The sequence below is a fragment of the Ammospiza caudacuta genome, chromosome 5, assembly GCF_027887145.1.
Source record: "Ammospiza caudacuta isolate bAmmCau1 chromosome 5, bAmmCau1.pri, whole genome shotgun sequence".
Lineage (NCBI taxonomy): Eukaryota > Metazoa > Chordata > Aves > Passeriformes > Passerellidae > Ammospiza > Ammospiza caudacuta.
This window is the reverse complement of record NC_080597.1, coordinates 11,509,128-11,535,505: the sequence shown is the minus strand read 5'-3', so window position 1 is coordinate 11,535,505 and position 26,378 is coordinate 11,509,128. Positions and strand designations below refer to the sequence as shown.

At 41.7% G+C, this 26,378-nt stretch overlaps 2 protein-coding genes across 5 annotated transcripts; one reads left to right on the top strand and one right to left on the bottom strand.

Annotated features, from left to right (window-relative positions):
• Nucleotides 1–2,797: 2,797 nt before the first annotated feature.
• Nucleotides 2,798–15,997, top strand: AMN1 (antagonist of mitotic exit network 1 homolog). Of its 2 annotated transcripts, XM_058805506.1 has the most exons (8): nt 3,443–3,543; nt 5,927–6,004; nt 6,121–6,253; nt 8,858–9,002; nt 9,364–9,581; nt 10,959–11,015; nt 12,930–13,041; nt 13,609–15,997. In XM_058805506.1, the coding sequence occupies exons 3-8, from the start codon at nt 6,212–6,214 to the stop codon at nt 13,680–13,682; spliced, it is 648 nt and encodes a 215-aa protein (XP_058661489.1). In that variant the 5' UTR covers nt 3,443–3,543; nt 5,927–6,004; nt 6,121–6,211; the 3' UTR covers nt 13,683–15,997. The 2 variants fall into 2 exon arrangements, with proteins under 2 accessions (XP_058661488.1, XP_058661489.1); XM_058805505.1 differs by lacking the exons at nt 3,443–3,543; nt 5,927–6,004 and adding an exon at nt 2,798–2,908.
• A 758-nt stretch (nt 15,998–16,755) lies between these two features.
• On the bottom strand, nt 16,756–24,532 carry ETFBKMT (electron transfer flavoprotein subunit beta lysine methyltransferase). 3 transcript variants are annotated; one of them, XM_058805455.1, is made up of 4 exons: nt 24,296–24,532; nt 21,032–21,463; nt 18,386–18,516; nt 16,756–17,665 (listed from the first exon to the last, which is right to left on the bottom strand). In XM_058805455.1, exons 2-4 carry the CDS (start codon nt 21,349–21,351, stop codon nt 17,301–17,303), a joined length of 816 nt encoding a protein of 271 aa, XP_058661438.1. In that variant the 5' UTR covers nt 21,352–21,463; nt 24,296–24,532; the 3' UTR covers nt 16,756–17,300. The 3 variants fall into 3 exon arrangements, with proteins under 3 accessions (XP_058661438.1, XP_058661439.1, XP_058661440.1); XM_058805456.1 differs by lacking the exon at nt 24,296–24,532 and adding an exon at nt 21,696–21,785; XM_058805457.1 differs by lacking the exon at nt 24,296–24,532 and having other exon boundaries at nt 21,032–21,753.
• Nucleotides 24,533–26,378: the final 1,846 nt, after the last annotated feature.

The window sequence follows — 26,378 nt, the reverse complement described above, 5'->3', positions numbered from 1 at the left end:
ACATAACCACTTGCTTATTGAACACTAACAAAAAAAGGAAAGAGGGAAAGGTGGTAAAAATGCTGTATAAACCCACTGAAATCTATATGGAATATAAATGCTTCTAGAGAAACATTTCATGAAGCATGGGCTCTAATGCTTTCTTTCAGCCAGGTTCATAAATGCATTTTTAACAGACAAAAATTATTTGGCCTGTTGACCTTTGTTTCAGCAATTGGCTCATGATGACTGAATGGCATTGCGAGGATAAATATTCAATTACGTGCATGAGGTCTCACAGCCAAACTGGTCACATACAAGCAATTTTTCTTTAGGGGGTTTTATAGCTTTCACCATAATGGTACAACTTGAATCATCCAATTACCTACTAATGGATATTTCTAATTATCCAATCATAAAATATATTTTTTAGGCTTTGCAGCATCATCATGCGTCAGCATCTGTTGAAGCAGTGATCCTGCAGAAGGGTGTAGTATTCCTCTGAAGGTCTAGTGGTTGTGTAGACCTAGTGGCCTGGTCTTCCTCTGGGAATCCAGGGAGAAGAAAGCTGCTCCTCTGGGAATCCAGTGGGAAAAGGCTGACTGGTGTTCCAAATCTCAGATTATATCCAGGTAGGAATGTTTGGCTCCTCCCCATGGACACAGCATCTCACAATGGGACTGTGTAATTTTATCAGTCATGCAGACTTTAGGGGGTTTTGTCAATGGCCCATTAACAGAAGATATTTCGGAGGGAGGATGGGTTGTGGAAGAGATGAAGAAAACTGCCTCACCTGGTTTTAACAGGTGGCACATTTAACAGAAGATAACTGCCTGACCTCTAACAGATGGCAATAGAATACACACCCCTGGCCACATCTTGTATTTGCAACCTAAGACAAAGCAGGAATATAAAAAGGAAAGGAAAAAGAACCAAGACTGTGACCATGTTCACAGGGGTCTGAGGAGGAGGGAAGGGATGAGGATCTGACTCCATGTTTCAGAAGGCTTGATTTATTATTTTATTATATGTTATATTAAAACTATACTAAAAGAATTTCATCAGAAGGCTAGCTAAGAATAGCAAAAGAAAGAAGGAATAAAAAAGGCTTGTGGCTTGGGCTCTGTCTGAGCCAGCTGACTGTGATTGGCCATTAATTAGAAACAACCACATGAGACCAATCACAGATGCACCTGTTGCATTCCACAGCAGCAGATAATCATTGTTTACATTTTGTTCCTGAGGCCTCCCAGCTTCTCAGGAGGAAAAATCCTAAGGAAGGGATTTTTTGGAAAATATAACCCAAAAAACAAAGGCAAAATTAATTGCAGGACAAAAGAGCTGGCTCTTATCACTGCAGATAGATGTGCTAACAGGAAACCCGGTTCTGTGGAATGCCTCTACTGATGGCAGCAAGGAGGAAAAAGCCCTTAAAACCACTGTGGCCCTTGCCTGAAGGCTCCCAGCCTCCCCTCTACTGCTTCCAGGCTTGAGAGAACGCTTTCTCCGAACTATTAACGTAATAAATGAATTCACTGAATTTAAGAATAGTATAATTATCTTTATTATTATGCAAGCAAGAGTAAGCAAGGTTCAGCGCTGGGCGGCCAGGAGTCCCCGCTCCTCTTAGGCGTGCACCTTTCCCCCCTTAAAGTTCGCTTTTTATTGTCTCTTTCTTCTGGATCCCTGGATGACGTGCTCTGTCTTCCGTGCTTGCTCCTCCGGCTGCTAGGGGGTCTTTTTCTGCCTTTGGTGGTTGTGGGATGAAGGCCCCAAGTCTTCCTCTTTGGCCGCTTTCCTTATAAGGCATATCTATTGTAACGGATAGCCCTGTTCACTAAACCCCGATATAGACAACCATTTGATTGCAATTGAGAAATACATGGTCAGCCGTATGATTGTGATTAAGAAATACGTGGTCAACCATGTGATTAAGAAATATATAATCGCATAACCTAAAAATAATATATATATATCAAGTTACTATTGTTTGCTGAATTCAACCATGTATTGCGCAAATACTAACCATGCGAAAGGCTAAGGCTTTAGGAACTAAAAAGAGCTAGCCGAGAAACAGAAACCAGCCGAACACCACCCCATATAAGGAAGGCAAGAGCTCCAAGGTCAAGAGTACAGGCCTGAGGAAGACCTCAAGCCTTCATCCAGCAACCACCAGAGGGTAGAAGACAACCCCCGAGCAACAACTGGAGCATGCGCCAAGGGAAGAACACGTCTATGGAAGTGGACTAGTATAAAAAGGGGACTTGTGAGATACTGGGCGTGGCAGTTGGTGGAGTTGGACTCCCCTGTCGCCCAGCGCTGCTTTGCTTATTACCTATGCTTGCTGTAATTAATAAATTCCAATTGGGCAACTTAACTCGTTGCTGAGTTCCATTTGTAACATCTATAAGTCTAAATTCTACAAGCTAAGCAATTCTTGCAAGGTTAATAATTGTTACCATATGTGACAGTATCTAGTTACAGAGGGTCTCCTATACCTATAAGGGGGGTTTGTAAACAAAGCAAATCTTACGAAGTTAAAGGTTTTACCATATGTGACTGCACATAGGTATACATTATATCCTGCTAAACAAGAGCTGTTAAGCGATTGTTTTATAATTTAAATTATCTAGCTATTAATGAACAAACGTATTGCTACTTATTACATAAACTTCTGGAAATGGGGAGTGAGAGGCCCGGTGTTTCTGCTGCGGGGTGTTTCAGCGCCCCAGGCCGCTTCGTGAGGCGCTCCCAAGGCGGGCCGTGATCAGGACTACATCTCCCGTCATCCTCCGCGCGCCGCCGCCATCTCGGCACCGACCGCCGGGCCGGGCCGGCTTCCCCGCTCTCCTCGGGCCCCGCCGCAGTCCCCGCTCCCTGCCATGAGCTGGGACGGCGCTGGCGAGGAAGTCCGGCTCCTCCTGGACCTGTGAGTGCCGCCCCGACACCGACACGCTGCCGCCTGCCCGCCCTGCGAGGGGCTCCGGGAGGGGGGCAGGCCTTGGGCGGCGGTGCTGGAGCGGCCGCAGCGAGTGCGGGGCGGGCAGGGCCCGGCGGCGCTCGGGAGCTGCGGGAGAGGTGGCGGGGATCGTCAGAGGTGCCCCCTCGAGAGGAGTGACAGGGCCTGACAGGGGTGACGAGGTTTAGCAGGATGTGACACTTGACAGATCCGGGTGTGCAGGGACGGCTGAGGATCCCTGCCTTCGCCTTGCCCCAGAGAATCCACTGAATGGTGTTTTGCTATGAGTTTTTATCCATGTTCATACAGAAATTGGCTAGAAAACAGATTTTCTTACACAATTTGAAGTATTAGAAAGCAGGCATTCTTTATTGCATAACTGGATGCATTTGGAGGATTTTTTCCTCTAAGTGAGTATATTGTGATACGTTACAAGATGTCTATTCCATAGTGCTCTATAGACACTCTACAAGTGTCTATTCCATAGGTATTCTTTAAAGCATGCTTGCTGGCTAATACATAAACATCACTACCCTAGAACTCATTTTCATACATCCACATCTCACTGGAAGTCCTGTTAAATACAAAGCTGTTTTTCGTGTCAGGTACATACAGGCAATGTGTGTATTTGTGATTGTGATGTGTGGAGATTGACAATGGGACAGTTATAAAGATGAATTCTAATAAATAACTGAGGAAAGTAAAGCATGGAAGAAGCCTTTGAATCTGTCCTTTGTTCACAATTAACTTTTATAAGCCTTAAGTTGATTTGAATTAAAGCTTTAAGATGTTGTTTTTGACAGGAACTTTCTGCTTGTAGGTAAGCCATAAAGAGTTTTGCAATCATAACCTTTTGAAGTATAATTTTAGAATATTGCTTGTAGTAAGGATCTTTGAAACTATAGCTTTAGAATATATAAAAAGGAAGCATGCTTATCTCACACCTTAACAAAACAGTGAAAAGCAGCTTGAGAAAAGAAGATGAACATCAACTCAAGGGTTTATAGTTTCGACCAAGGGAAGCTGGACATCACTGTTATGGGATTTATAGTCCTTGCAATTAGAAGTTGGACTCACATTTGGAAGCTGGAGCCCACCAGCTGGGATACTCTTTTCAGGATGTACATCCTGAGAAGACTAAATCACAATAGTGTACAGAATTGTGATGTAAAAATTGGGAATAGAAACTGCTGAGAAAGCTGATGAGTACCCCTATAAATGCCTGTAACTATCGGTGAGCAGTTGGAGGGAAAACTTCCCCCACTGTACCCAGTACTGTATTGCTCATACTTTACCATATTAATTAATAAATTGATTGCTGCTAGAATATTGGCCTAGTCAAGCTTCTCATTTATAACATTGTGGTCCTAGTGGGTCTGAAGGGGTCTCTGGTGGTCACCAAGTGTCCCCAGTATTGCAAAGGGTGACTTTGCCTTGAACTTTTCTGGGGACATGCACAGTTGCTTCTTGTTACATATCTTCTGCACAAAAGCCACTATATTACATATTGTCTGTTTACCCACTGGTTGCAGCTACATTTAGCATCCTGTGTGTCTTCTTTTTTATTATTTTCTGTGATTTGCTGGTTGGTCTTTAATCTTGGCCTTGCAACTCTGAAGAGGAACTGAGTATTTCTATTCTCTGCATTATCTATCTATGTCAAATTCCTTTGTGTTCTGGAGGAAGTTAGAAACTGCACAGGAATAAAATATTTCATTTGAAAGATAAAAGAAGAATATGTAGCAAAGAGTACAGTTAGATTGTTATTTGTACCTTAAAGCACTCCTGATAAGATTAGAGTTGCCATGGTGTAGCCAATAAATGTTTTATAGTTTTCTATAAAGTAGAATTACTGTGAAAACTTTTATCATTTAAATGATTAATTGTGTAAACTGCAGGTCAGTATTGTGCTATCAAAATAGTAAACAGCTTTTTGAAAAGAAGGTGACTTATCTTAACCATTCAAGGTAAATTTAATATGCCATTGTAAGAGTTGGCATAGCTCAAATTGATTTCAATGTATCTGGGTTGGGTTTGGAGAATTTTCTCTAGATTTGAACTAAGCAGTTGGTTTGGATTTAAAGGTCCCTTTTGGAGGTGCATTAGTGAGACAAGCCCCTGCTTTCTGCTCACCATGTTGCACAGATCCTGCCTGTGAGCAGGTTCACAACTGTGGTCTTCAGAGATGATAATAAATGATGTGTTTATTATCTTTGATGAGATATTTCTTTAGGAGGTAAACAACTATTCATAATTTCTGCAGTCTAGTAGAGGAATGTTGTATATAGGTAAAGTGTTTAATCTCTAAACAAAGAATGTGGATGGTGTAACCTATATGTCCTGAGACAGAGCTTGGTACAGGCTTCTCTGTTGATCAGTCAGGAGTTCATCCAGCAGTCACTGAGGTTCTTGCACATCTCTGCAGGAATGAGTTAAAGGTGGTCCTGGTGTCTGCAGGCAAGGCCCAGGTTCTGCTTGAAATGTCTCCTCCATTCAGTGTCCTTGCAGTGACCTGCTAGAGGTGATTGTCCTACACTGTATGAACTCCAGTGCATTTTTAAAATGTGCTTCCATGCTGGAAATCTTGCTTCTTTCCTGCCTTAAGTCTGTGCTACCCTTCAGATTATAAAGCATTAATATTTTGACGTCCTTGAAGTTATTATTTGGTGTGAGTTTTATTTCCTGCAGTTTGGTGGCATTCTGATGCCAGACAAAGTTTTGTTGCAAATCCAGTTACCTGTAGGGACTCCAGAGCTGTGGTTATATGCTGAATTAAATTTGGCATTACTCCAGGCTGCTGCTGCCCCCTGCACTCAGCCACTTGTCCTGGCAGTGTTGTTGCTGTGTCCTCAGAGTTCAAGTCAAGGGGATTTTCATTCAGATCAGACAATTCACAGCTCACACTGCAACTGCAAATTTCAGCGACAGCTTGAGGAAGGCACAGAAGGAAATGGTTGAGGGGCTGATTTTTTGCTTTCTGCTGCTTAGGGAACAGTTCACAGAAGGATCAGCTTGACCCCAAAGGGCAACAGCTGAATCAGTGATAACATGGAACAGCTGGAAATGGTAAGGTGTGAGGGAACCATAGCTGAGTGCAGAAGATGACAAAATATGGATTGGTTGTTCTAGTTCTACCATGTAATGCCTCTTTTTGACTGTATTGTCACTTTCTTTTATTTCAGATGCCTTCAGTGTTTGACAAAGAACCTTTCCAGATACTCTGCAGATATTAAGTCATTGCCACCCAATATAAAGGATAAACTGATCAAATTAATGAGTAGGCAAGGGCAAATAACTGATGAAAATATCAGTGAGGTAAGAATCCATACTGTCTGTTTGGGGAGAGGAAAGCAGCCTCTCCTGCACACCAGTCTGTTCCTGAGTGATGTGTGTTTCAAGATACGCATGCATAATTTATTATATATATATTATATTATATAAAGGATTTCAGCAGCTTGTTAGAGTTCTTTTGGTAGAACTCTATTGTCACTAAGCACACAATCCCCATATAATTAATTTAAATTTTGATTCCTTGAAATATAATGATGGCAGAGCTAGGAATCAATAGTTCAAATTATCCCGTCCCTTTTGCACGCTGATGTGTGTCAGTGTTTCAGTATGACACCAGTTAAAGACATTTCTTCAGCTGTAAATTCAGGGGCACATCTGTTTTGTATCTGTTTACTGTTATCTTGTTCAGCCTCAAAGGGAGGCGTGAGAATTGAAGGAAGCCAAAGTTGGCCTTGGTGAAACAGAAAATTAACAACTCCCTGTGCATTCCTGTTTAGACCTGGAACTCAAGAGACAAATATTCTCAGTTTCTCAAAGTCATGAGAAAGAGCCAAGAGTAGAGGCAAAAGCAATGTGGAAAACTTACAAACAGAACAATTTAGCTTCAGATAAAATGATTTTGTGCTTACACAAATTAAGTGTTTGAGTGAAAATCAAGTTCTTTGGAAAAATTGACTGCACAAAATCTGGTTTAGGCTAGCTTTTCAGTAAGGAATAATTTCAAAACATCATAATAGATGATATAATTAAAGCCATGTGATTGTGTGCATGAATGCACAAAATCCAGCAGGATATTTTTAGCCTGGAAATAAACTAGAGACCTTGATTTACAGATATTTCTGCTGTCTCTTTCTAAAGTCTCCTCTGTATTTGTCTTCATTCAGCAGTTCATCAGTGCCTTCTCTTGGAGCCTATTTTCCATGTGACCCTAGGAAATTCTGCTCTGGTTCTTTTTTCATGTGTTTTCCTTTCTCTGTTCTTGCAATTTTCTGCAATTATATCCTTTGTTGTCATCATTTTCCCTGGGCATATTATACCTTAGCTTTCTTTGCTAGCTGTATCCCATTTATTCATATCCTTCATGTCTTTCCTCTGTTTTTCAAGGGTATTTTTAAAGAATTTTGCTTGAAGTTAAATTTCAGTTGAAATTGTTAATCTGAACTTTTGTGTGTACTTCTGTTTAATCTCTCACCTCTGTGTTCTTGTCCAAATTTGTGTTACCATGCATTTTTTCCCCCCCTTACTCTGCTTTTTGCTTGGACCAGCCATCCACATGCAAGCCAAACTCCTTATTCTAAATCCCTTTTACCATAAAGTTTTATAAAGTCATTCAGCAAGTGACCACAAAATATAAACCTGTATTTTTAAATGTCTTTTTTTTGTGTGCTGCATCCAGACAAACCTTTATCTATCTCAAAATCTTATATACTTGCAAAACAGCCAATTTGCCTTGCAGTGTCTTTATTGTACATGGTTAGAGTGAACAACAGGAGGAATAGGCCTTTAACAGCTGTGCTGTTATCTTTGCTAGTTTATGGAAATTTATATTTCTGTCCCTGGGAGTTAAGGATGGGAGTGACAAGCTGAAGGGAGTATCTGGCTGTTGTTACTAAAATCTCTTGCCTTCCACTGCTTTGGGTCTAACTTTTATAGATGTTCTCTTTGGAAAGATTTCCAAAAATTCCAGTCTGGGTCTTGTGGGAGTGAAAGATCCCATTTAATGAGGATTTGGTATCTCTTCATGGTATGGTATTGAGGGTGCCTGTTTGTGAGCAAAAGAGTGTGTATGGGTGAAAAAATACTTTGGGGGGAAATTCCTTCTAAATATCACTCTTCTCTGTTATGCAGGTTGAAGTTTTGATCAAAGTCAGTATTTTTTGTTTTTCATTGCAGATTTCTGCCTCAAAGTTTTGCTTGCAAGTGTGAGGGCATTGTCCTGGGTACACATGTAGCAAGTGAACCACCAAGATTGTATTTCCATTGTTTAAGTGGCAGTATTAATGTGTTCCTGTTCCATATGTCACAGAAACAGTTTGTGCTGTAGGAGCTGAACTGTTGCACAAATGGACCAGATTTTCTTTGGGTTTTAGTTCCTGGGACTGGTAACCCTGTCACAGACATATTTTATGAAAAATCCTTTTGCTAGGATCTTTTCTCCTGAGAAGCTGAGAGGCCTCAGAAATGAAATGTAAACATTGATTATCTGCTGCTATGGAATGCAACAGGTGCATCTGTGATTGGTCTCATGTTGTTTTTAATTAATGGCCAATCACAGTTCAGCTGTGTCACACTCTGGTCAGTCACAAGATTTTATTATCATCCCATTCCTTTCTATTCTTTTGCTAGCTTTCTAATGAAATCCTTTCTTCTATTATTTTAGTATAGTCTTTGTGTATAATTTCCTTTTAATATAATATAAATCATTAAATAATAAATCAGCCTTCTGAAATATGGAGTCAAGATTCTCATCTCTTCCCTCATCCTGGAACCCCTGTGAACACCACCACAGTAACCCCATCCTCTACTGCAAACTTGGATGTGATGTGTAATATTCCAAGTATTTGCTGTAAAAATGCACATGTTTGATGGCAAAGCAGAGATTGACTGAACTGTGGGTTTTTATTTCAGGTGTTGCACCCTGCTGTGGAGTCTCTGGACCTCCGAGACTGTGATATTTCAGACAATGCATTATTGCAGCTTTATAACTGCAAGCAGCTGAAAAAAATCAACTTAAATTCTTGCAAGGAGAACAGATTTGGAATTACTTCAGAAGGTGTGTTATCTGCGCACAGATAACTGGGATCTTATTGCTGCCTTATTTTTCTTGTTAGAGTGGAATAAATTGCAAAGAATATTTCTAGGGTAAATATTGCTTAAAAAAGAAATCCCCAGTGCTACCCCAGTACTAATTAAAAGTCTCTCCAGTGGTGTGAATTTCAGGCCTAGAGCACTAATTATCTTAGGAGAGAGCTATCAGGTGATAGCTAGATTTCTGCTAAAACCATGCTATGCTCAACATGTTTTCCACTTTATCTTAATTATTCCTTCCTCAAAACCTGTTCAGAGCCTTTGGACTCAGCATGGTGGCTATGTTAGAGAGTGAATAACTCTTTCAAGTGTTGTTTCTTTGGCAGGAGTCATAGCACTGGCCTTGTCCTGTCCCTACCTGCGTGAAGCCTCTTTCAAAAGGTGCTGTGATCTAACTGACAGTGGAGTTCTGGCTCTGGCACTCAACTGCCAATTCCTGCAAATAGTCAACTTGGGCAGCTGCTCAGGCATCATGGATGCATCTCTGCAGGCACTGGGAGCAAACTGCAAATTTCTTCACAGTGTGGACTTCTCATCTACTCAGGTAGCTACAGTGGCACTTGGCCAATTGACTTCTGTTTGTTTCTTTTTTGAGCTTGTCATGATAAAGTTCAAAGGGGATTGTTGTACCTTTACTCTTGACAAGATTTAGGACCATAGTTTATTTCTAATTTCTGCCTCTTAAGGAAAAGGAAAGGTATATTTTGCTTAGTAGTGACAGGAAAAATACATGTTTTGGTATTAGAGCATGTATGGTGGACTAGAGATAAACTTTTGTTAAAATCTACCTTGGAGGTTTTTTTAGCATATTATTTAGTACAATAATTTTCTTAAGTTGTAAAGTAACCCAAAATATTCAATTTAAAGCAAGTAGTATCTTGGACAGATTATTGGCTGCTTTCATTTACAACAAACTAAAATAGTCTAGGATGTCAAACAATACAAGCCCCTAGTAGGAGTAAACACTCCATAATTAAATGATATTTTAGGAGTGATTGTGCTTGTCAGAGTTATATTATAGAGTCAACACTGAAAGAATGACATTTTAAGTGTCAGAAATGGCAGGGAAGAAGATTTAACAACAGTGTTTAGCATGAGGAGGGGGAGACAAGCTGCAAAAGCAATCCTGTAACATATTTCATAATTACAGGGAGATAATGAAGCAAGGGAAAGGTTTTTTGCAGTAAGTGTAGCGTTCAGTTGACACTGATGGTGAGTAATTATGTTGAATGTGAGTCCAGTACTGAGCATTCACAATGAAATGTCAGTCTGGAAATCATGTAGGAGGTTCTTATTTTAGATGCTATTCTTCTTTTCATTTTTCCAGAAGTAGGGTATCAAAAAAGTCTTAATATTTCATTTGGTATTTTTTATTTGTTGCCATTTTAACTCTTATTTCTCCAGACTTACTTCATTGCTTTATTTCCTTGCCTCTCTTCCTTTATGGAAAATAGCTGTTTCCCTGTGTGTATTTTAAATGAGGTAAAAGCTTCTTCAGAAACTACTGTTTACACTTTTTTTAAAACTTTTCTGCTATGATTACTTTTTTCCCCAACCCAAATTGGACTAGGTAGAGCAGAAATGGTTTTTAAACCTGTAAATTTCAAGTGCTATGCTCTGACCATATTAGTGTACCTACTGTTAAATGAGAGAAGGAAGCTGTAGAAATAACAGTTACACAGTTGGAAGTATCCTTGCAGAAAGCCAGGCTGGATCAGGTGGCAGGAAGATGAAACAGTATTTAATAGAGTGAAAAAACCCACCTTGGATAATTTTCTCTACTAGTTTAGCTGGGAGGAAAATACTGTAGCATTAAGTGTGTTCACTGACTGCAGGGAGTGAATAAATTAATATGATTTTTGCATCTAAATAGCTGTGCTTGAAAAAGTTGAGCTTTAATGCATTGTGGTTTTTCCCTCAGGTAACAGATGATGGCGTTGTAGCACTAGTGAGTGGAAGATGTTCAAAGAATTTAAAGGTAACTGACTTAACCTAATAACAAAGGGCTGAACAAAAGAAAATACCTGCATTTAAAAAGTATAATTACTATTATCAACAGCATTACTTAGGAGGGAGGGTTTTTACTGACTGACTTTAATTTCTGTCCTCTTTCAAGATCCTAGGAGTTTATGAATTGGAAAGACTTTGCAATAAGACAATGGCTTTTTTTCTTTTATCCTACACTCTCCAAAGTATATTTTACCAAATCCTAATTTCACTAGATTTGATGGTCTTTTTTCCACATTTCTTCTTATATGTTATATTTATTGATAGGTAAGGCAATTCAGAGGCAGGGAAAAAAGTTTGTAATAACCTGTTTTATTCTGCTTTTCATCTTTTTCTCGCATGTACAAGAGGCAGTAGTTGTACAGCTACAGAGGAATTAAGAAAAGAGCAGGGTTTAGTCTGATCTTGAACAAGTTCTCTGATTTCTTTTAGGAGCCATGTAGATAAATAGAAATACCAGAAACTTCAGCAGAGGCTGTTTTGGGAAAATTTGGGAAACACCAGAATTTAGTTTGGGTTCTGTTCTCCTGGACAACCAATTGGTAGGAGAATGTCATAGTCAAAGTGATGGGACTCAAACACCATGGAATCTCCTTGAAGAGTTTACTCAGATGTCTGGAGTGCTGTGTGTGTGTGTTGGGAAAATTCACCTTTGATGTTGGAAAAGATCAAAGTTTCACAGATATGTATGCTTGGCAGAAAGCTCTCTGAATGTAGAACCTGAGAACAGAATAGAGATGGAAGCAAGTTTTGAAATAGAAGAAAAATGGATGTCTAAATTGAAAATTATTGAGCCAGTCATATATGTTACTGGACAGCTAAGAAAGCAAAAGTTAAGTCTAGCTGGAAGGAGGTTTTATGGCTAGAGCAAAGGATATGTTGACCACAAACAAAAAAGATGTTTTTACCAAGCAGAAATAGGTCTTAGGAAAAGAGGAAAGATACCATAGGTAAACAAACATGCCAGTGTGGCAAGGAGAAAAAAGATGTAAGAATTTTCCACTGCAAGAAAACAGAAAAATAGCTTAAAGCTTAAACTGTAACATACTAGCTCATGTGGCTGGATAGGAATGACTGTAATAGGGTAATGATTGTCACTGTAGGACACAGAACAACACAATGCGGACTCGCTGCTCTTTCCAAGGTAAAAAGGGACTTGTTATTTTCTGACTCCAATATTTATAGATTTTCAAAAGTGACAGTGGATTGGAGGGTGAAAGTGCCACCTCTCCAACGGCCCTGGACAAACCAACAGTCCATCAAATTTCTCCTCCTCCATAAAAGAAGGGAAAACAATGAATTATTTACATAAAGTTTGTGAGAAAGTTCATTACAAGAATGTAAACATCAGAAGGCTTAGAACATCTTAAAAAATCAGGGTGGCAAATGATAGTAATTGTGATAGGCTATAGGTAATAGTAAAGATATTGTGAATGATGCTGATTGGTTGTTATGTATTAAGATGCTCAGCAAAGAAGAATATATCATGCATTGTAACCAGAACTAAAGTGGCTTCAGGCTTGCCTATAAGCTGTAGCTGGCAGCTGTAGGTTCTGTATTACCCACAACCTGAGACTGCTGTAACATCTCCTATACAATAAACAGCATTTTGAAGAGCTGCCTGGAGTCCCATATCTCTCACCTCAGGCTCTTACACTTTGTTTTTAGTTTAGACTCTTTACAGAAAAGCTGTCTTATTTTTCCTTAGGGTGTTTTCCTGCTCTGTACAGGACCATATATGAGGTCAGTGTACAGAGGTCATAATTCCTTCTGGTTGGGGATCTCTGAAATGGGTTGGGCAAAGGAAAGCTTTGCCTCCAAAACTTTGGCCGCTCTGACAGGCTTTGACAGGAATGAATGTTTGTCATTCCTGTTTTCCTAACAGGAGATCCACATGGAGCGCTGTGTGAATCTGACAGACATTGCTGTGGAAGCCGTCCTTACTTGTTGTCCCAAGATACACATTTTCCTGTTCCATGGATGCCCACTGATAACAGGTAGGTCTCATCACAAGAAGATAATTACTTACTAATCAAGTGCTTTCTGAAAAGCACACTGTACTCCATAAGTAATCCCAAACAAATAATAACTTACTGGATAAAATAATCATCGTACACTGAGATTTTCAAAGCAAGGTGACAGTTTTGCTTTGAAATGTGGCAGCAGCCTTCAGAGAGGTGATTTTTTTTTGTTTGCTTGGAAATCATGGGGTTTTTTTCCCCATCAACATGCTGATGAAGACCCAAAGACTTCAGAAAAATATTAGCATCTTAAACCCCTACTCTATTCCAAAAGTGTGGAACAGCATCCATTCAAGAAATAGTGGAATGGAGTAGGACAGCCTGTGAGTGTTTTAACTTCTGTTGGTTGGTGATGCTTTACAGTTAGGTGATTGGAAAAAGAACTAAGAGGGTTTGGATTCCTGTAGATGTGTCTGAAGTGTGGTATTGTGACAGCAAAATTAGTATAGAGATGTAGAATTCCTTTACTGTGTTGTGTGCCTAGTCCAAATACCACCTTTGTATTCCGAATGAGTAACAAGAAATTCCTTTGTTCTTTTTCAGATCGGTCCCGAGATGCTTTAGAGCAACTCATCGTATCAAACAAAATCAAGCAACTAACATGGACTGTTTACTGATTATTTATCCTGTACATGTGAGTGTCAGGTTTACAGGTGGAGAGCTCCTTCAGTAAACAAGCACCTTGGAGAACTAGCTGGTGACTTTTGTTCCAGCAGGTTGCATCCCTCCTGCTTCCCACTGGAGGTCTCCATTGCCATTCCAGTCCTTGCCCGTGAGCCTGGGCTTCCTCATTGACTTTCCTTGGGGCCCTGTCTGTCTTTGCATTGATCATACTTCATTAAGAGGAAAGTTAAACTATTATTAATATTACAGGGCTGTTGCACAGGCTTCCTGAAGTGCTGGATTTGGCTGCTACTTAGCATCCATTAGCAATTTAGCCACAAACCCAGTTTAGGTAAGTGTGTGTTCTGAGTTTGTATTCTGGGATGGTACTTAAAATTAAAAGTACCCAGTTCAAATCTAACATTGACACACAGCAGTGTCTGTGAAGTTGGGAGTTGAATCTAACAAAAATCAGCAGCCAGAACTGGTGAATGGAGGTGGCATTAACAGTGAGACAAATGTACTTGCAGTAGTAACAAAGAATCTCCTTTCACCCTGTACTTCTGCTAGGTCTGGAGTAAGAAACATAGATTTCTTTCTTCTGATGTTACTGATGCTGCAGGTTTCTGTTCTTACTTACCATCAAATACTTGCTGGATTTTTACACATCCTGAAGTACAGCCTGTGAATGTGTAAACATAAACTTGCTTTGGAATTGTTATGGTGACTTTACAAATTTCAGAGTAGTAGCTGTGACCAAGAAACAGGATTTTATACATGGGCAAATATTTAATTTGCCCTGGCTTTTGCCTGTTTCTACATGAAAATCCTTTTAGGGAACAAAACACTGGTACTTAGAAGCATATCTGTGAGTGAAATAGGACCAAATGGAGTGTCTGAGCACATAAATCTCAGGATGGTGTTCTGCTGCATGCAGTTCATTACATATCCAGTGGCCCCCAGAAGCTGAAAATATAAATAAATTTATTGTTCAGTTATAGTAATATTAAAAAATAATTTTTGAACTGTAGAGTGAGTTTATTACATGATGGAGCAGTGCTCTCATCACAATTGTAAGTCATGTTCCTTGGCTTTTTTAAACCAGCATAACCTCTAGTCAGAGTTCTAAGATTTCTGCATTTAGCTCCTTAATGCCAGCCATTTTAGCTTTATAGGGGCATGGAGCACACTGGGTTCATCCTCTGGATCTGGAAGTAGAAGGGTTGAGCTACAGTGGTCTAACATGGATTTGATGACATCTGGAAACGTAGAGTTTAGGCAACCATAAGGAATATGTTTACTTTAGCATTTAACTCTTGTCATAGCCACACCTAAGTGTTGCAGAAATAAACCAGTCTTCTGTTAATCTATTTAAAGTTCAGGTCTAATTGCATGGAAGGTAATTTTTGTTGCCAATATTAAATAATATTATGATGTCTGACAATCTTTGTTCTTCTGTTGATTATATGGTTTATGAAAGTGGAAGACTATTTAGAAAAGTTGTTCAGGTGTCAGTAAAAGCGTATTTTTCCAGGACCAGCACCTAAATCCCTTACTCTTGTTGCATGGCTCAGCCCAGTGATGAATATTTTCCTGTGATCCCTGTGGGTGTAACTGCACCAGTACAAACCATTGGTACAAGGAGTTGATTTTGCTACAGTAGCCACAAGCATCTGGCAGCTGTCACTGCAGCAAATCCTTGCACCAGATAGAGGCCTAATAACCAAATCCACGAGGTTTTATTTATTTTTTAATTTTTTTTTTCTGAGGAGTAGTTTATTGTTATGCCCTGTGGAATCCCTGGGATCAATCAGGACCCATCATTCCTTTGAACTCTTGGACAATAAATCTGTGTTGCACTATTTTTGATAGTGAATCATACAGCTGTTTAGGCAGCTCTGTGAAACAATGCTATTGCTAACCTCAGTGGCCAAGTTGTCTTTTTTCTCCTTGCTAATATAACCTTGGGTTTGTCACTTGTTGAAGGCAATTGCAGCTTATATTGTCTTTAAGTGTGCCTGTAGATTTACCATCTTCCCCTACAGCCTCTCCTCAATGTGCAACTTAGTGGTGCATCCTCACCCGGTGCTTAAAAAGCTGTTCAACACTGCAACGAGGTAACACTGTAATTTTAGGTTTATTTTTAAAGTTACTTTAAATCTTTCACCATTAGAGCTTATGTTTTTAGTATTTCCATAACACTACTGGAATGTTTTTTGGTTCACAGTAATTTTCAACAAATGTTTACAGGCACTGGGTGAAGTGGGAGAAGAACCTCGTGGATGTGCTTGCCACTCCATATTCTCTATTGTTTGGACATTGTTGTTGTTGTGAGCCTTGCAGAATATTCACATATTGCTATGAAGATTAAAGTTCAGAAGTTGGCTGTTTGGATAGTTCTGAAAACTTGCTGGATTATAGAACCATGTATGTCTGACTAAGCTCCTAAACCTCCTACTTAATGAATCCCATGGTTTTCTGAGTGAGTACCACACACTATTTCACATTTGTAAGCTTTCACTACAGCACCTGGCACCACTGCACAGTGGGCTCTTGTGCAGTTATTAGCTCCCCATCACTGCTTGTTCAATGATTGACTGCTCAAGTTGACACTTCCTCTAAGACTGCTCTGAAAAGATTGGTTTCTTCTTCAAATGGCCACAGTTAGAGCATCTTACCTGAGGATCAGATTATTTTTGTTGTACCATGTTTGGCAGATGAAACTGGTTCTTAGTTGGCAGATAAAACTGAGAATGATTCTGGAGTTTGTCCAGCATCTCCTCAGGAGAAGAGCAAAATAATTCTATCAGACTTGCATTCCCTGTTTTTATTTCATTGCCCTCTGTTTGTCACAGAAGTAAAGACTTCATCCCTCAGCAGCTTCCCAAGGTGACAGATTACCTGGTTTACCCTTGCAAAGGGTAATGTAGGGAATGTAAATCATTTGACCCTACTCTCAAGGGAAGGAAGGTACCCCATAGCTGGTACTATTTATTCACTTTCCATTTATTACAGCTTTTACACTGGCTGGCAGTCAAGAAGCAGAGTTTAAATTTGGGTGCAACTCCTACATAATCACTCTGTCAGTTTCAAGGAAGAGGAAATTTTTATTACAGAGGGGAAGGGGAAGATTTAAATTAGTTACTTTGACATTCAGAAGAGACACCCAGAAAAAGAGCAAGGCACTTCAAGTTGAGCATAATATGAGCTAAAAATCTAGTGGAGAATTTTATGGAGGACAGCAATAGTTTTCTATATTTAGAAATTTTCTATAAATAAGTGCAGAAGCCTGTAGAAGCAATGCAGTAGTCCTTCAGCCACAGCCCTTTCCCCACAGCAGTATGCTGGACATCCAAAACACTTCACAGTAATGTCAGCAGGACACAAATACACATGGGAAACATCAAGCATGCAAACTCCTACATGTAAGTTGTCTGTAGATCTGCACTTCAGTGCAGGCCCCTTTGAATACAGTTTGCATGTAGCTTTTACATCAAACTGAGCAAAAGCCTCAGTGAGTATGATTGAAATCACTCCAGTGAAGGTACAGTAAGCTGCTTTAATTCCCATTTTCATGTTATATACCTGCAAAAAGCCAATCAAGTGAGACAAAATCCCATAGGAAGGCAGCTTCAAGAATCATCTAAGCTGTTTGAGGGCTGATAACTCCAGACAATACTTGATGTTAGCCCATAGTTTTCTTGTCTTGTAGACTCAGGCAGTGAATATTCTATAACTTTGTGCAGCTGGCTGTGAATGCTGTGGCTTAAAAACTGATGTCTGCCAGGGTCGCCAATCAGCACTTCAGTCTGGTGAATCCTGATGCACTTCTGCAGCCAGTGATGCAGACCATCAGCAAGTTGTTCATCATAAAACATATCTCCTAGAACTATGAGGTCCCAGTTGCCAGCCTCTGAATTAATTATGTTCTTAATGGTGATGGGGAAGGGATCCAGGTGGTTCAGTTCACAGTTCAAGATCATTGCCATTCCTGCAACTGAAGAAAAGTCAAAGGAAAATTAAAGTTACATTTTAGGATTCTGCCATTCAGCCCTCTTATATATTTCTGTGATGAAATATTTCAGTTTCATCTCTTGAATGTTGTTGTTCACCCTATCTAGGGTGCTTCCACAGTTTTTATTATGAGTAAAAATCTAGCATGAAGTGATGAAATTTTATCCTCATTACACTATGACACAGGGAAGAAGTTTTCCTAGAATGGATACCAGTGGAAACCAATCATGGAATTGAAGTAGAATATAATAACTGCCTTAATCTATGGATATACTTCCTTCCTAACTAAAGAGTAACTAAATTATGCATAAACTGTATTCATAAGTCAATTATGGAAGGACAAAGCCTAGAGGAAAAAGGCAAAATGTAGGCCCTGATGTACATGAAAGCACAGGAAAATGCTGGGGTCCTACAGAGAAGCCAATTTGCTGCTTGTGCTTGGAGTTCTCATCCAAACCAGCTGTGGTGGTGTATGGGCAACACTTGGCAGAAAGTTTGCTGTTTGTTCTAAGGAGCTATGGAGAGACACCTGGGCCAAGAGAGGCCCAGCTTCCAGTACTGGCAAAACCTATTCCTTTTTTTAGCATTCTTAAAATTCTGTTTGGAACTTGAATTTCTCCAAAACAGAGCAAAGAAAAGTCTGTGTTAAAGGTGCTTTAAAAATGAGTAAGTATCTTTACACAGAGATGGAAAAAAGCCTTACTGGGGTCAATGTCATTGGCAAGGACTTGGGATGCACCACTCATCACAGCAGCTATGGCTGTTGCTCCACATCCACTTCCAAGATCCAGAACTGATCGCCCTTTAACCACGCGTGGATTATCTAAAATATACCTGAAAAAGAAAAGCTGTTAAAGCAGTGAACAAGATCAGGCAAATTTCTCAGATTTACAGTACACTGCATAAGAGTTTCTTGCCAAACATGTAATGAAGTGTGGTACCTTAATACTATTCCACATGTGCAGCTGCCATAAAACTCCTTATTTGTTTCAGATGATATAAAAATCAAGGACCATAATTTTTCTCTCTTAGTGTCCTCCCCCACCCACAAACAAAAAGAAATTCAGCCAAGTAAGCAACATTTTATGTCAATCAGCCCCTTCTCTGACAGGTGAGCTTATCTGTTAAGTAGACACAAACTGGTAGGTAAACAGAATTCATCAGAATCCATGAGAAATAGTGAAGTAAGGATTTGTAGAAATTAAAAGCAATCTGACTGAAAAAACATAGTATGTTCACAGTGAATATGGTGCCCACCCACCAATCTGAAACACTGCTTATGCAACTGCTTGGCAGAAGAGGATTTTCTCCTGTTTTTTTTTTTTTTTTTCCTGAGCCATGCAGATAAAGATGCAAATACTTTGAGACTGCTTAGTGTTGTTCCTGAGTAGCAATGAGAAAAAGACTAGAGTTGTGGTGAGCAGAAAGGCTATCTTCATCTAATTGCTGACGCCTGCCAAGAGAAATCCTGAAAAACCTCTGAGCTGGAAGTGGAGAACTGACACGAGGCAAATAGCAGTTATTGTTAAATACTATGAACCATATTGTAACTATTGCAGAGTGTTCAAAACTTTAACAACTGCCATGAAATTCAATTTGCTGCCAAGGGGAAAGGTGTCAGGGAGAAGAGTCCTGGGTGAAATGAATTACTGTAAACTGCCATAATTTTACTACCAATTTCCATAACTTCTTTTGAACTAGAAACAAGAAAGGATTCTACATTTGTGTTATCTTCTGACAGGGAGAGTGATGGCTGACTCTTCACAGGGGTCAGACAGAAATGTTAAGACTGGTGTGCATTGGGAATGGATGGATGGAAATGTCTGGGCCTGGAAGCACCAGCAGCAATGGCACCAAGAGGCTTAGTAAGCTTGTCCAGTGCAGGACATTTGTGTCCAGGCTCAGCAGCTCACATGTTTAACAGCATTCCCCCAAGGCCATCACTCCCCTAAGTACAGCCCCTAGTTTACCACCAGGACCAAGGACAGGCGTGGGATCTCCACAGAAGTGCTTTGTTTCTCCTTTCTAGGAGCCCCTCTGGGATTTGCCAGACTTTCCATTAGTAATTTGTGTAGGGTGTGATGTGGCCCTAATGCTGCAAATGCCTTGTTTCCAGCTGAGTGGTTCCTGAGTTGCTGCTGCTGGTTGGGTGACTCAGGACGGCTGGATGCTGCTGTGTCCCCTGGCACAGTGCACACAGTGTCTCTGCCCTCCTGGGTTAATGAGCAATCTTGAATTACACCAAGAGTAGTGTGAAATAGGAGATTTCTGATGCTGTGGAAATGCCAGCTCTGATAGGAGGACAGTTATGTGGGGGCAACCATATGTTTTTGTGCTCCCTTTTTAATCTTCCAATTTATGCAACTGGTTTCTGACATTTCTTAATACATCAAACCAGTGCCTAAACAGTAAGACAATAAAGTAGGGAAATGCCAGATAATTATTACTGCTACCCAAATATCCAAGTATATAAATTATAAGAAAATATAGAAATTAGCTAATCTATTTTATATACCCAATGTTTAGGAGCACTCTAGTTCATCTACATGGCATAATCAACTCTTAATTTAACAGTAAGACTCATCTTTTACCTGGTCAAAACTGCCTTCTTATTAATGCTTTCTTGCAGAAAAACAGTAACGCCCCAATTCAGATTCTTCCCTTTCATCTATGTGGGGACTCTCTGACAGCTTGTTCTCTGCTGTAAAAATTAAGATTTTTTTTTCTGCTGTTTAAATGAGAGATATGATTTCACAAAATAAAAGAACTCTAGTTCTTCTGAATCAGGAACATTTAAAGACATTTTGACAGTCAGCAGCCAAAATCAAATGTGCCTTCTGATGTGACTAAAAGCCACAAAAAGTCACGACAATAAGGCTGCTGAATCCTAGATGAGGAGAGTTATTCAGGCTAACCAACACTCCAAGTGCATCAGCATTAAACTACTTTTCTCAACAGAGGCACATCCACACTCCAACAAAAAACCCATACACTCACTTTATGACAAAATAGCAATCCTCTTGTTTGGAGTGACAGAATTAAACACCTCACTAGGTTTTGATGGCATCTGCACAGCCCTTCATGGATCCAAATTCAGCCCCGTTGCCAGCACATGCATAGCCATGATTATAACAAATTCCTATTTAAAAGACACAAGTTATTTTGCACAACAGGTGCTGAACTTGCTGCCAGCCAGCAGGGACTGGGACACTCCAGTATAAGCAGAGAGGAGGATGAATAATGCACCCATAATAGGCAATCACACATCACTAAGAATTACCACAAACAGAGCCAGGTCTGACATCCTGGCACACTGCACTTATCAGCTGTGGTGAATTTTGCTGCATACCTGGAGAGGGCTTGTCCTCCTGGCCAGTAAATGGCCCAGAATGGGTCCCCATAAGGCCACAGGTCAGGTTTCTCTCTCCAGAACCTGCAGCGGGGGGTGAGCAGGCGCAGCCGGATCTCTGGCGTGAGGTGCCCGCTGTTGGTGACCTCGGTGTTCTCCTCCAGAAACGCTTTCACCTCGGGGGCCAGAGCCTTGCCTGAGCTCCAGTGGCAGCAGCGCTGCCAGCACACAGAGGGGCCTCCCCTCCTGCTCCTCCACACCTTGGCAAGGGTGTTCTGCCTGCTCGGGAGGAGGAGCCACCTCCAGCCACGGAAGGCCATGCTTCCCCAAGGAGAACAGCCTTCCTCAGGAGAACTCGGAGCACAGCTTATCTGAAGAAAGTTTGAAACGAACTCACAGGATGTTGTTGTTCATAGTGATGGATGACAATTGCTGAAAGGAGAAAAATGCTATGTCAGTGATGTTTCTTCTGTGACTTCAAGTCTTTAAGAAGAGGAGATCCCTGTGCTCTTGTGCCTTGCCCCTGCCCAGTCTTAAGTCTGAAAGAAGTGGTATTCAAGGAAGAAACTATCAAGAACCCATTCAGAAGAGTACTCTGAACTTATCCAGTGAGAAACAACCAGTTAGTGGGACAGCCAATAGAGCTAAAAATTGAATGTGCAACCTTTTAACATCTCTCTCCCTCTGCCCTGAAGACAGACACACAGCAACCTACTCCCATTTTGGGTTCTTCCACTGAATCTTCAGATTTTGCAGGGAGACTCTGGCATTGCAGGGCCTGTGGATACAGCAGTGGTTATCAGCAGGTTGTTTGAAGAGACACCATTAATTACCATTTTTATAATGGTGATGAATCCTTATACAAAAGCATTATTTTAAAGGCATTCCTCTCTCTCCTTAAGATTTATCAATCTACCAACTCCAAAATTGAGAGAAACACAAAAAAATCCTCAAAACTGATCTTAACCAGAGTAGTCCTAATTCATTGCATTTCAGCCAGTATTTTAATGGATTGGTTAGTCTGGTGGTACAATAGTCTCATGTGGATGCTGTCAGTTGTAGAAGAAAGGAGACCTCCATCCCTGTAGCCCACTCTGAGACGCTATATAAACATGCTCCAAAGCTGTCTGAAGAGAGAAACTGAACCCAGCACATTTAAATTAATTTTTAAAAGGTGGACAAACATTTGGACTGGACAGCCTTCTCACACCACTCAAGGTGTGTAGTACACTTCACACAAACAGTGAAGAAGAATGAAAGATTGGTATGTCAGAGTTTAGATTCATTTATGAATCAAGAGCACGGGGAGTAGAGAGCCACAGTACTGCACTGAGATGCAAAGAAGAGCCTCTCAGCACTTCATCAGCAAACTTTCCTCACTTGCCTTCTTTTGTAGACCCTGGGCCTTTTCTGTGCTGATCCTGAGAGTACACTCAGCAAGAAGTGTCCTGAAAGGAGAGGAAATATTTTCCAGCCTCCCTGCTTAGATCTCCTTTACCCATCCATTAATATTTCCATATCCTTTTTCCTTCCTCACCTTACTCTCTAATTTCTTTTCAATAACTCAGACTTCCTTCTTCAGGGCACAGCTTTTGAACCTCCCCTGAAACTGACGACCAGGGAAGCATTTCAGGCCTGTGCTTCCACAACAGCAAGACTGCAAGTAGAAACAAACAAGAAACTGAACTCGTTGTTTTGTAAATGTTTTCTCTCTTCTGCAGTGGTTTTCACAAACCAGCAGAATAATGCATGAAGAAAGACAACTTTCATCCCAGCCCCAGCAATTTTTCACAACAACAGAATCGTGGACAACTTCAAGCTGTGCAGGTTGTCCTTAAAACTGGACAAATGCACAACAGGAAGAATATGTCAGTGAAACAGTCTTAACACTTTTTAATTAATTAGATCAGATTTTCTTTATTTGTCTGTATCTTTAGAATAAAATTCATAGGTGTTTAACTGTATTTTTGTTGTGTGCTAGCCTCTGCTTTAAGTACTGGCTTTAGTTTCATTACTTACTCAAACGTTAAGCTGTGAACTTCACACTTCGCTTTTTAGGCTGATATTCCTACTAAATCTTGTTTAAATCATTGGCTAAAGGCTTTATGTTTCTATTACAAACAGATACACATGATCAAACATTTTGCATTTTTCCACACTGGAGAATGCCATTCAGCAGAGTCCATGTAATTAATGAATGCAATTAGCAAATGCCTTCCTTCTTGAAGGCAGATCTCTATAATCCTCATCTGCCTAAGGGAAGCATGATGTTAACTGCAATCAATTGGAGAGATGAGATAAATCTTGTCAGCAAATGCTGTATCCTGGCTTTTCTCCATGAATTGCTGCAAATTAGCAGGGCTGAGATCCTGTGGTGTTTATTTTGCATGGCCTGTCACGATGGTTACTGTCCTGAAATTAATTGTTGGTACAGAAACACCTGCCAAGAGCTCAGCATTCACGATGCCAAACTGAGCTTAAATGCTTAGTGAGGGAAGGCATCAGGATGGACATCCCTGTGTTGACTCTCCTGGCCCATCCATCTTACAGGGAATAAAACCAGGATGGATAACAGGATGGACATCCCTGTGTTTGACACTCCTGGCCCATCCATCTTACAGGGAATAAAACCAGGATGGATAACAGGATGGACATCCCTGTGTTTGACGCTCCTAGACTGTCCATCTTACAGGGAATGAAATGAGGCTGGATAACATGATGGATATCCCCGTGTTTGACACTGCTGGCCTGTCCATCTTACAGGGAATAAACCAGGATGGATAACAGCATGGATATCCCTGTGTTTAACACTCCTAACCTGTCTATTTTACATAGAATAAAATCAGGGTGGATAACCGGCATTTGACACTACTGCTTGTCTTACTCTTGGACCAGAAGACAAAACCTAGCAAAACACATAAGAAAAGCCTCACCTCCCCCCCCCCCGATCAAAAAAGAAAAAAACCAAAACATCAATTTCTATGCAATTTAAGCTCTTTTTTTTTTTTTTTTCTCTTTTTCTTTTTTTCTTTTTCAGAAAGAGCCGTCCAAAGCCCAAGCGCCCATCCCCTCGGGGGATACCAGCCCTCCCCACACGCCGCCCGCGCCGCGGGCCGAGCGGAGCTGCCGGGGCCGCCGCGCCGCCCTCGCCGCTCTCCCGGCAAAGCAGCCACAGGCCTCGGCAGCACGGGCAGCTCCCGGCCGCGCCAGGGGGACAGCCGGGCCCGCTGCCCGGCCCGATCGGAGCTCCCGGCCCGCACGTACCTGCTGCTGCCGCCGCCGCTGTGCCGGGGCCGGGCCGGGCCGCGCTCCCGCCCGCCCGCCCGCCCTTAAAGCGGCAGCGCCGGAGCTCCCGGCCCCGCCGGCCCCGCCGGCCCCGCGGCCTCCGCTGCAGGTCGGGCCGCTGCTCTTGGCCGTCCTGCCCCGCTCCCAGTCCTCAGCCCTGCTCGGTGCCTGGGCTCGCTCCGCTCCCGATGCGTTCGAGCGGCTTTTCTGAAAGACGTGCGTCAGTGCGAGCGAGCCCTGCGTTTAAAAACGCTGATAAAAATCCGCGCGGGAAAAGGAGCGATAACACACGGCCCAGCTGAGCGGCAGGGAAAACGAGGGCGGTTTTGCCCTTCGCACATCAGATCAAGGGCGCTGTCAATGCGGTGGGGGCGAGGGAAAGCTCTCCGGCCTCTCGGAGACAGCGGCAGCTCCCATAGGCAGCGCCCAGGGCCGGCTCTGCCTCTGGGGCGAGTGGGACCTCTCCCCGCTCCTCTGTTGTTCCATGTCCCGTTCGTATTTTTGCTTCTCCAAAGATCCCTTCTCTCCCCAGACCCTCTCCGGTGTGCACAGGAGAGGGGCCTTCCCACCCTGTATTGCTGCTGTCCCTCAGGAGGGCACAGCTCGGTAAGGCAGGTAAGGCACACCTTCACTACAAACGCTGGTGTTTTCTCCGAGGCCTCGAAGTGGCCACGTTTTCACGTGGTAGTGACTGGGACTCATTGGTGTGGGACAAGGAACCAAACCCACATGCACCCCCTCCAATTCCCCAGGTTTTGAGGTTCACAGAGATGTCCCCAAACGGGCTCACCTCCCTCTGAGACCCCTGTGACTCTCCAACAGCTCCCACCTTGTCTCTGCTCCACCTCCCGTCCCATCTGCTGGGATTTAGGGAATACAAACCGCTTCTAAAGGTTCTCTACCTTCCCAGTGGGACAAAGTGTACCAAATTTCTCACTCTGCGTTTTTGAAAGGCTCCTGTGCATTGCCCGAGGTGATGATTCTGCAGCACTTGGGGTGCCAAGGGTTTAAACCGAGCGATTCCTGAGCCCAGCCAGGGTCTGCCCAAATCTCTGAGGTTACGAGGCCATCTAGTGATCTGCGAGCTTGTTACAGTCAAAATGTACTCTCCAGGGCCGGAAAGCTGCTTGTAAATCAGATCTCCCCTTTAAATGCGGGTGATGTGCAGCTTCCTGAGAGAAGGTGATCCCTCCGTGCTGGACTGTGGAGTGACCAGGACAGAAGCTGGTGTCCTCCTGCTACACGAAGGAGCCTGGAATCCACAGACATGTTCAACTACAGGGATACTTGCATGCCTTTTACTCTTCTGAAGCAGGACCCACACTCAGTCTTTTTAGAAATTCTATAAACGTGGACCTTTGTGGTTTATTTGGTGTGGACCAAAGAAATGATTTATTTAATGTGGACATTATTTCTTGGGGCCCCCAGGGGAACTGTGAAGTTTGAAAGGTCTTTTGGCAGGTCTTGCTGGTCCTCTCCAAGAAGGTAGATGTTGAAAACATGCATAGCACCCAAAATTGTGAATAAAACATGCAATATTTTGTGAAATAAAAATTGTGAATAAAACATTGCACCCTCTAGATACTCACCACCATGCTAGGAATGAAGAAATCTAATGTTATCAACATCAGCTCAGGATTCCATGGAAGATATGGGGCCAGGATGCTGACAGGCGATGATACAGCTCTACCTTGCACATTTTATTTTGTGCCTGACATGGTTCTCAGGGAAGCTTTTACACTTAGATCACCAGCCTCTTTGATTGACATTTTAACAAGTACCTTCTCAGATCTGGTTTTTCTGACCTTCTGATAGATGGTTTTACTTGGTACTATGTGAACCTCAGTGAAGTCACTGCTGTCTGATACAGACTAACATCACACTTGAAAAGGCAGTTAAAAAGGATTGAATCATAAAACCACAGAGTGGCTCGTGTTGGAAGGGACCTTAAAGATCATCTAGTTGCAGCCTCTCAAAGAAGTTGTCTGGCAACTCCCAGCTGAGAGATTTCTTAGGTGAAAAAGGAGGGGTAAAGCCTTTGCTTCCCAGTAACACTGGCAGG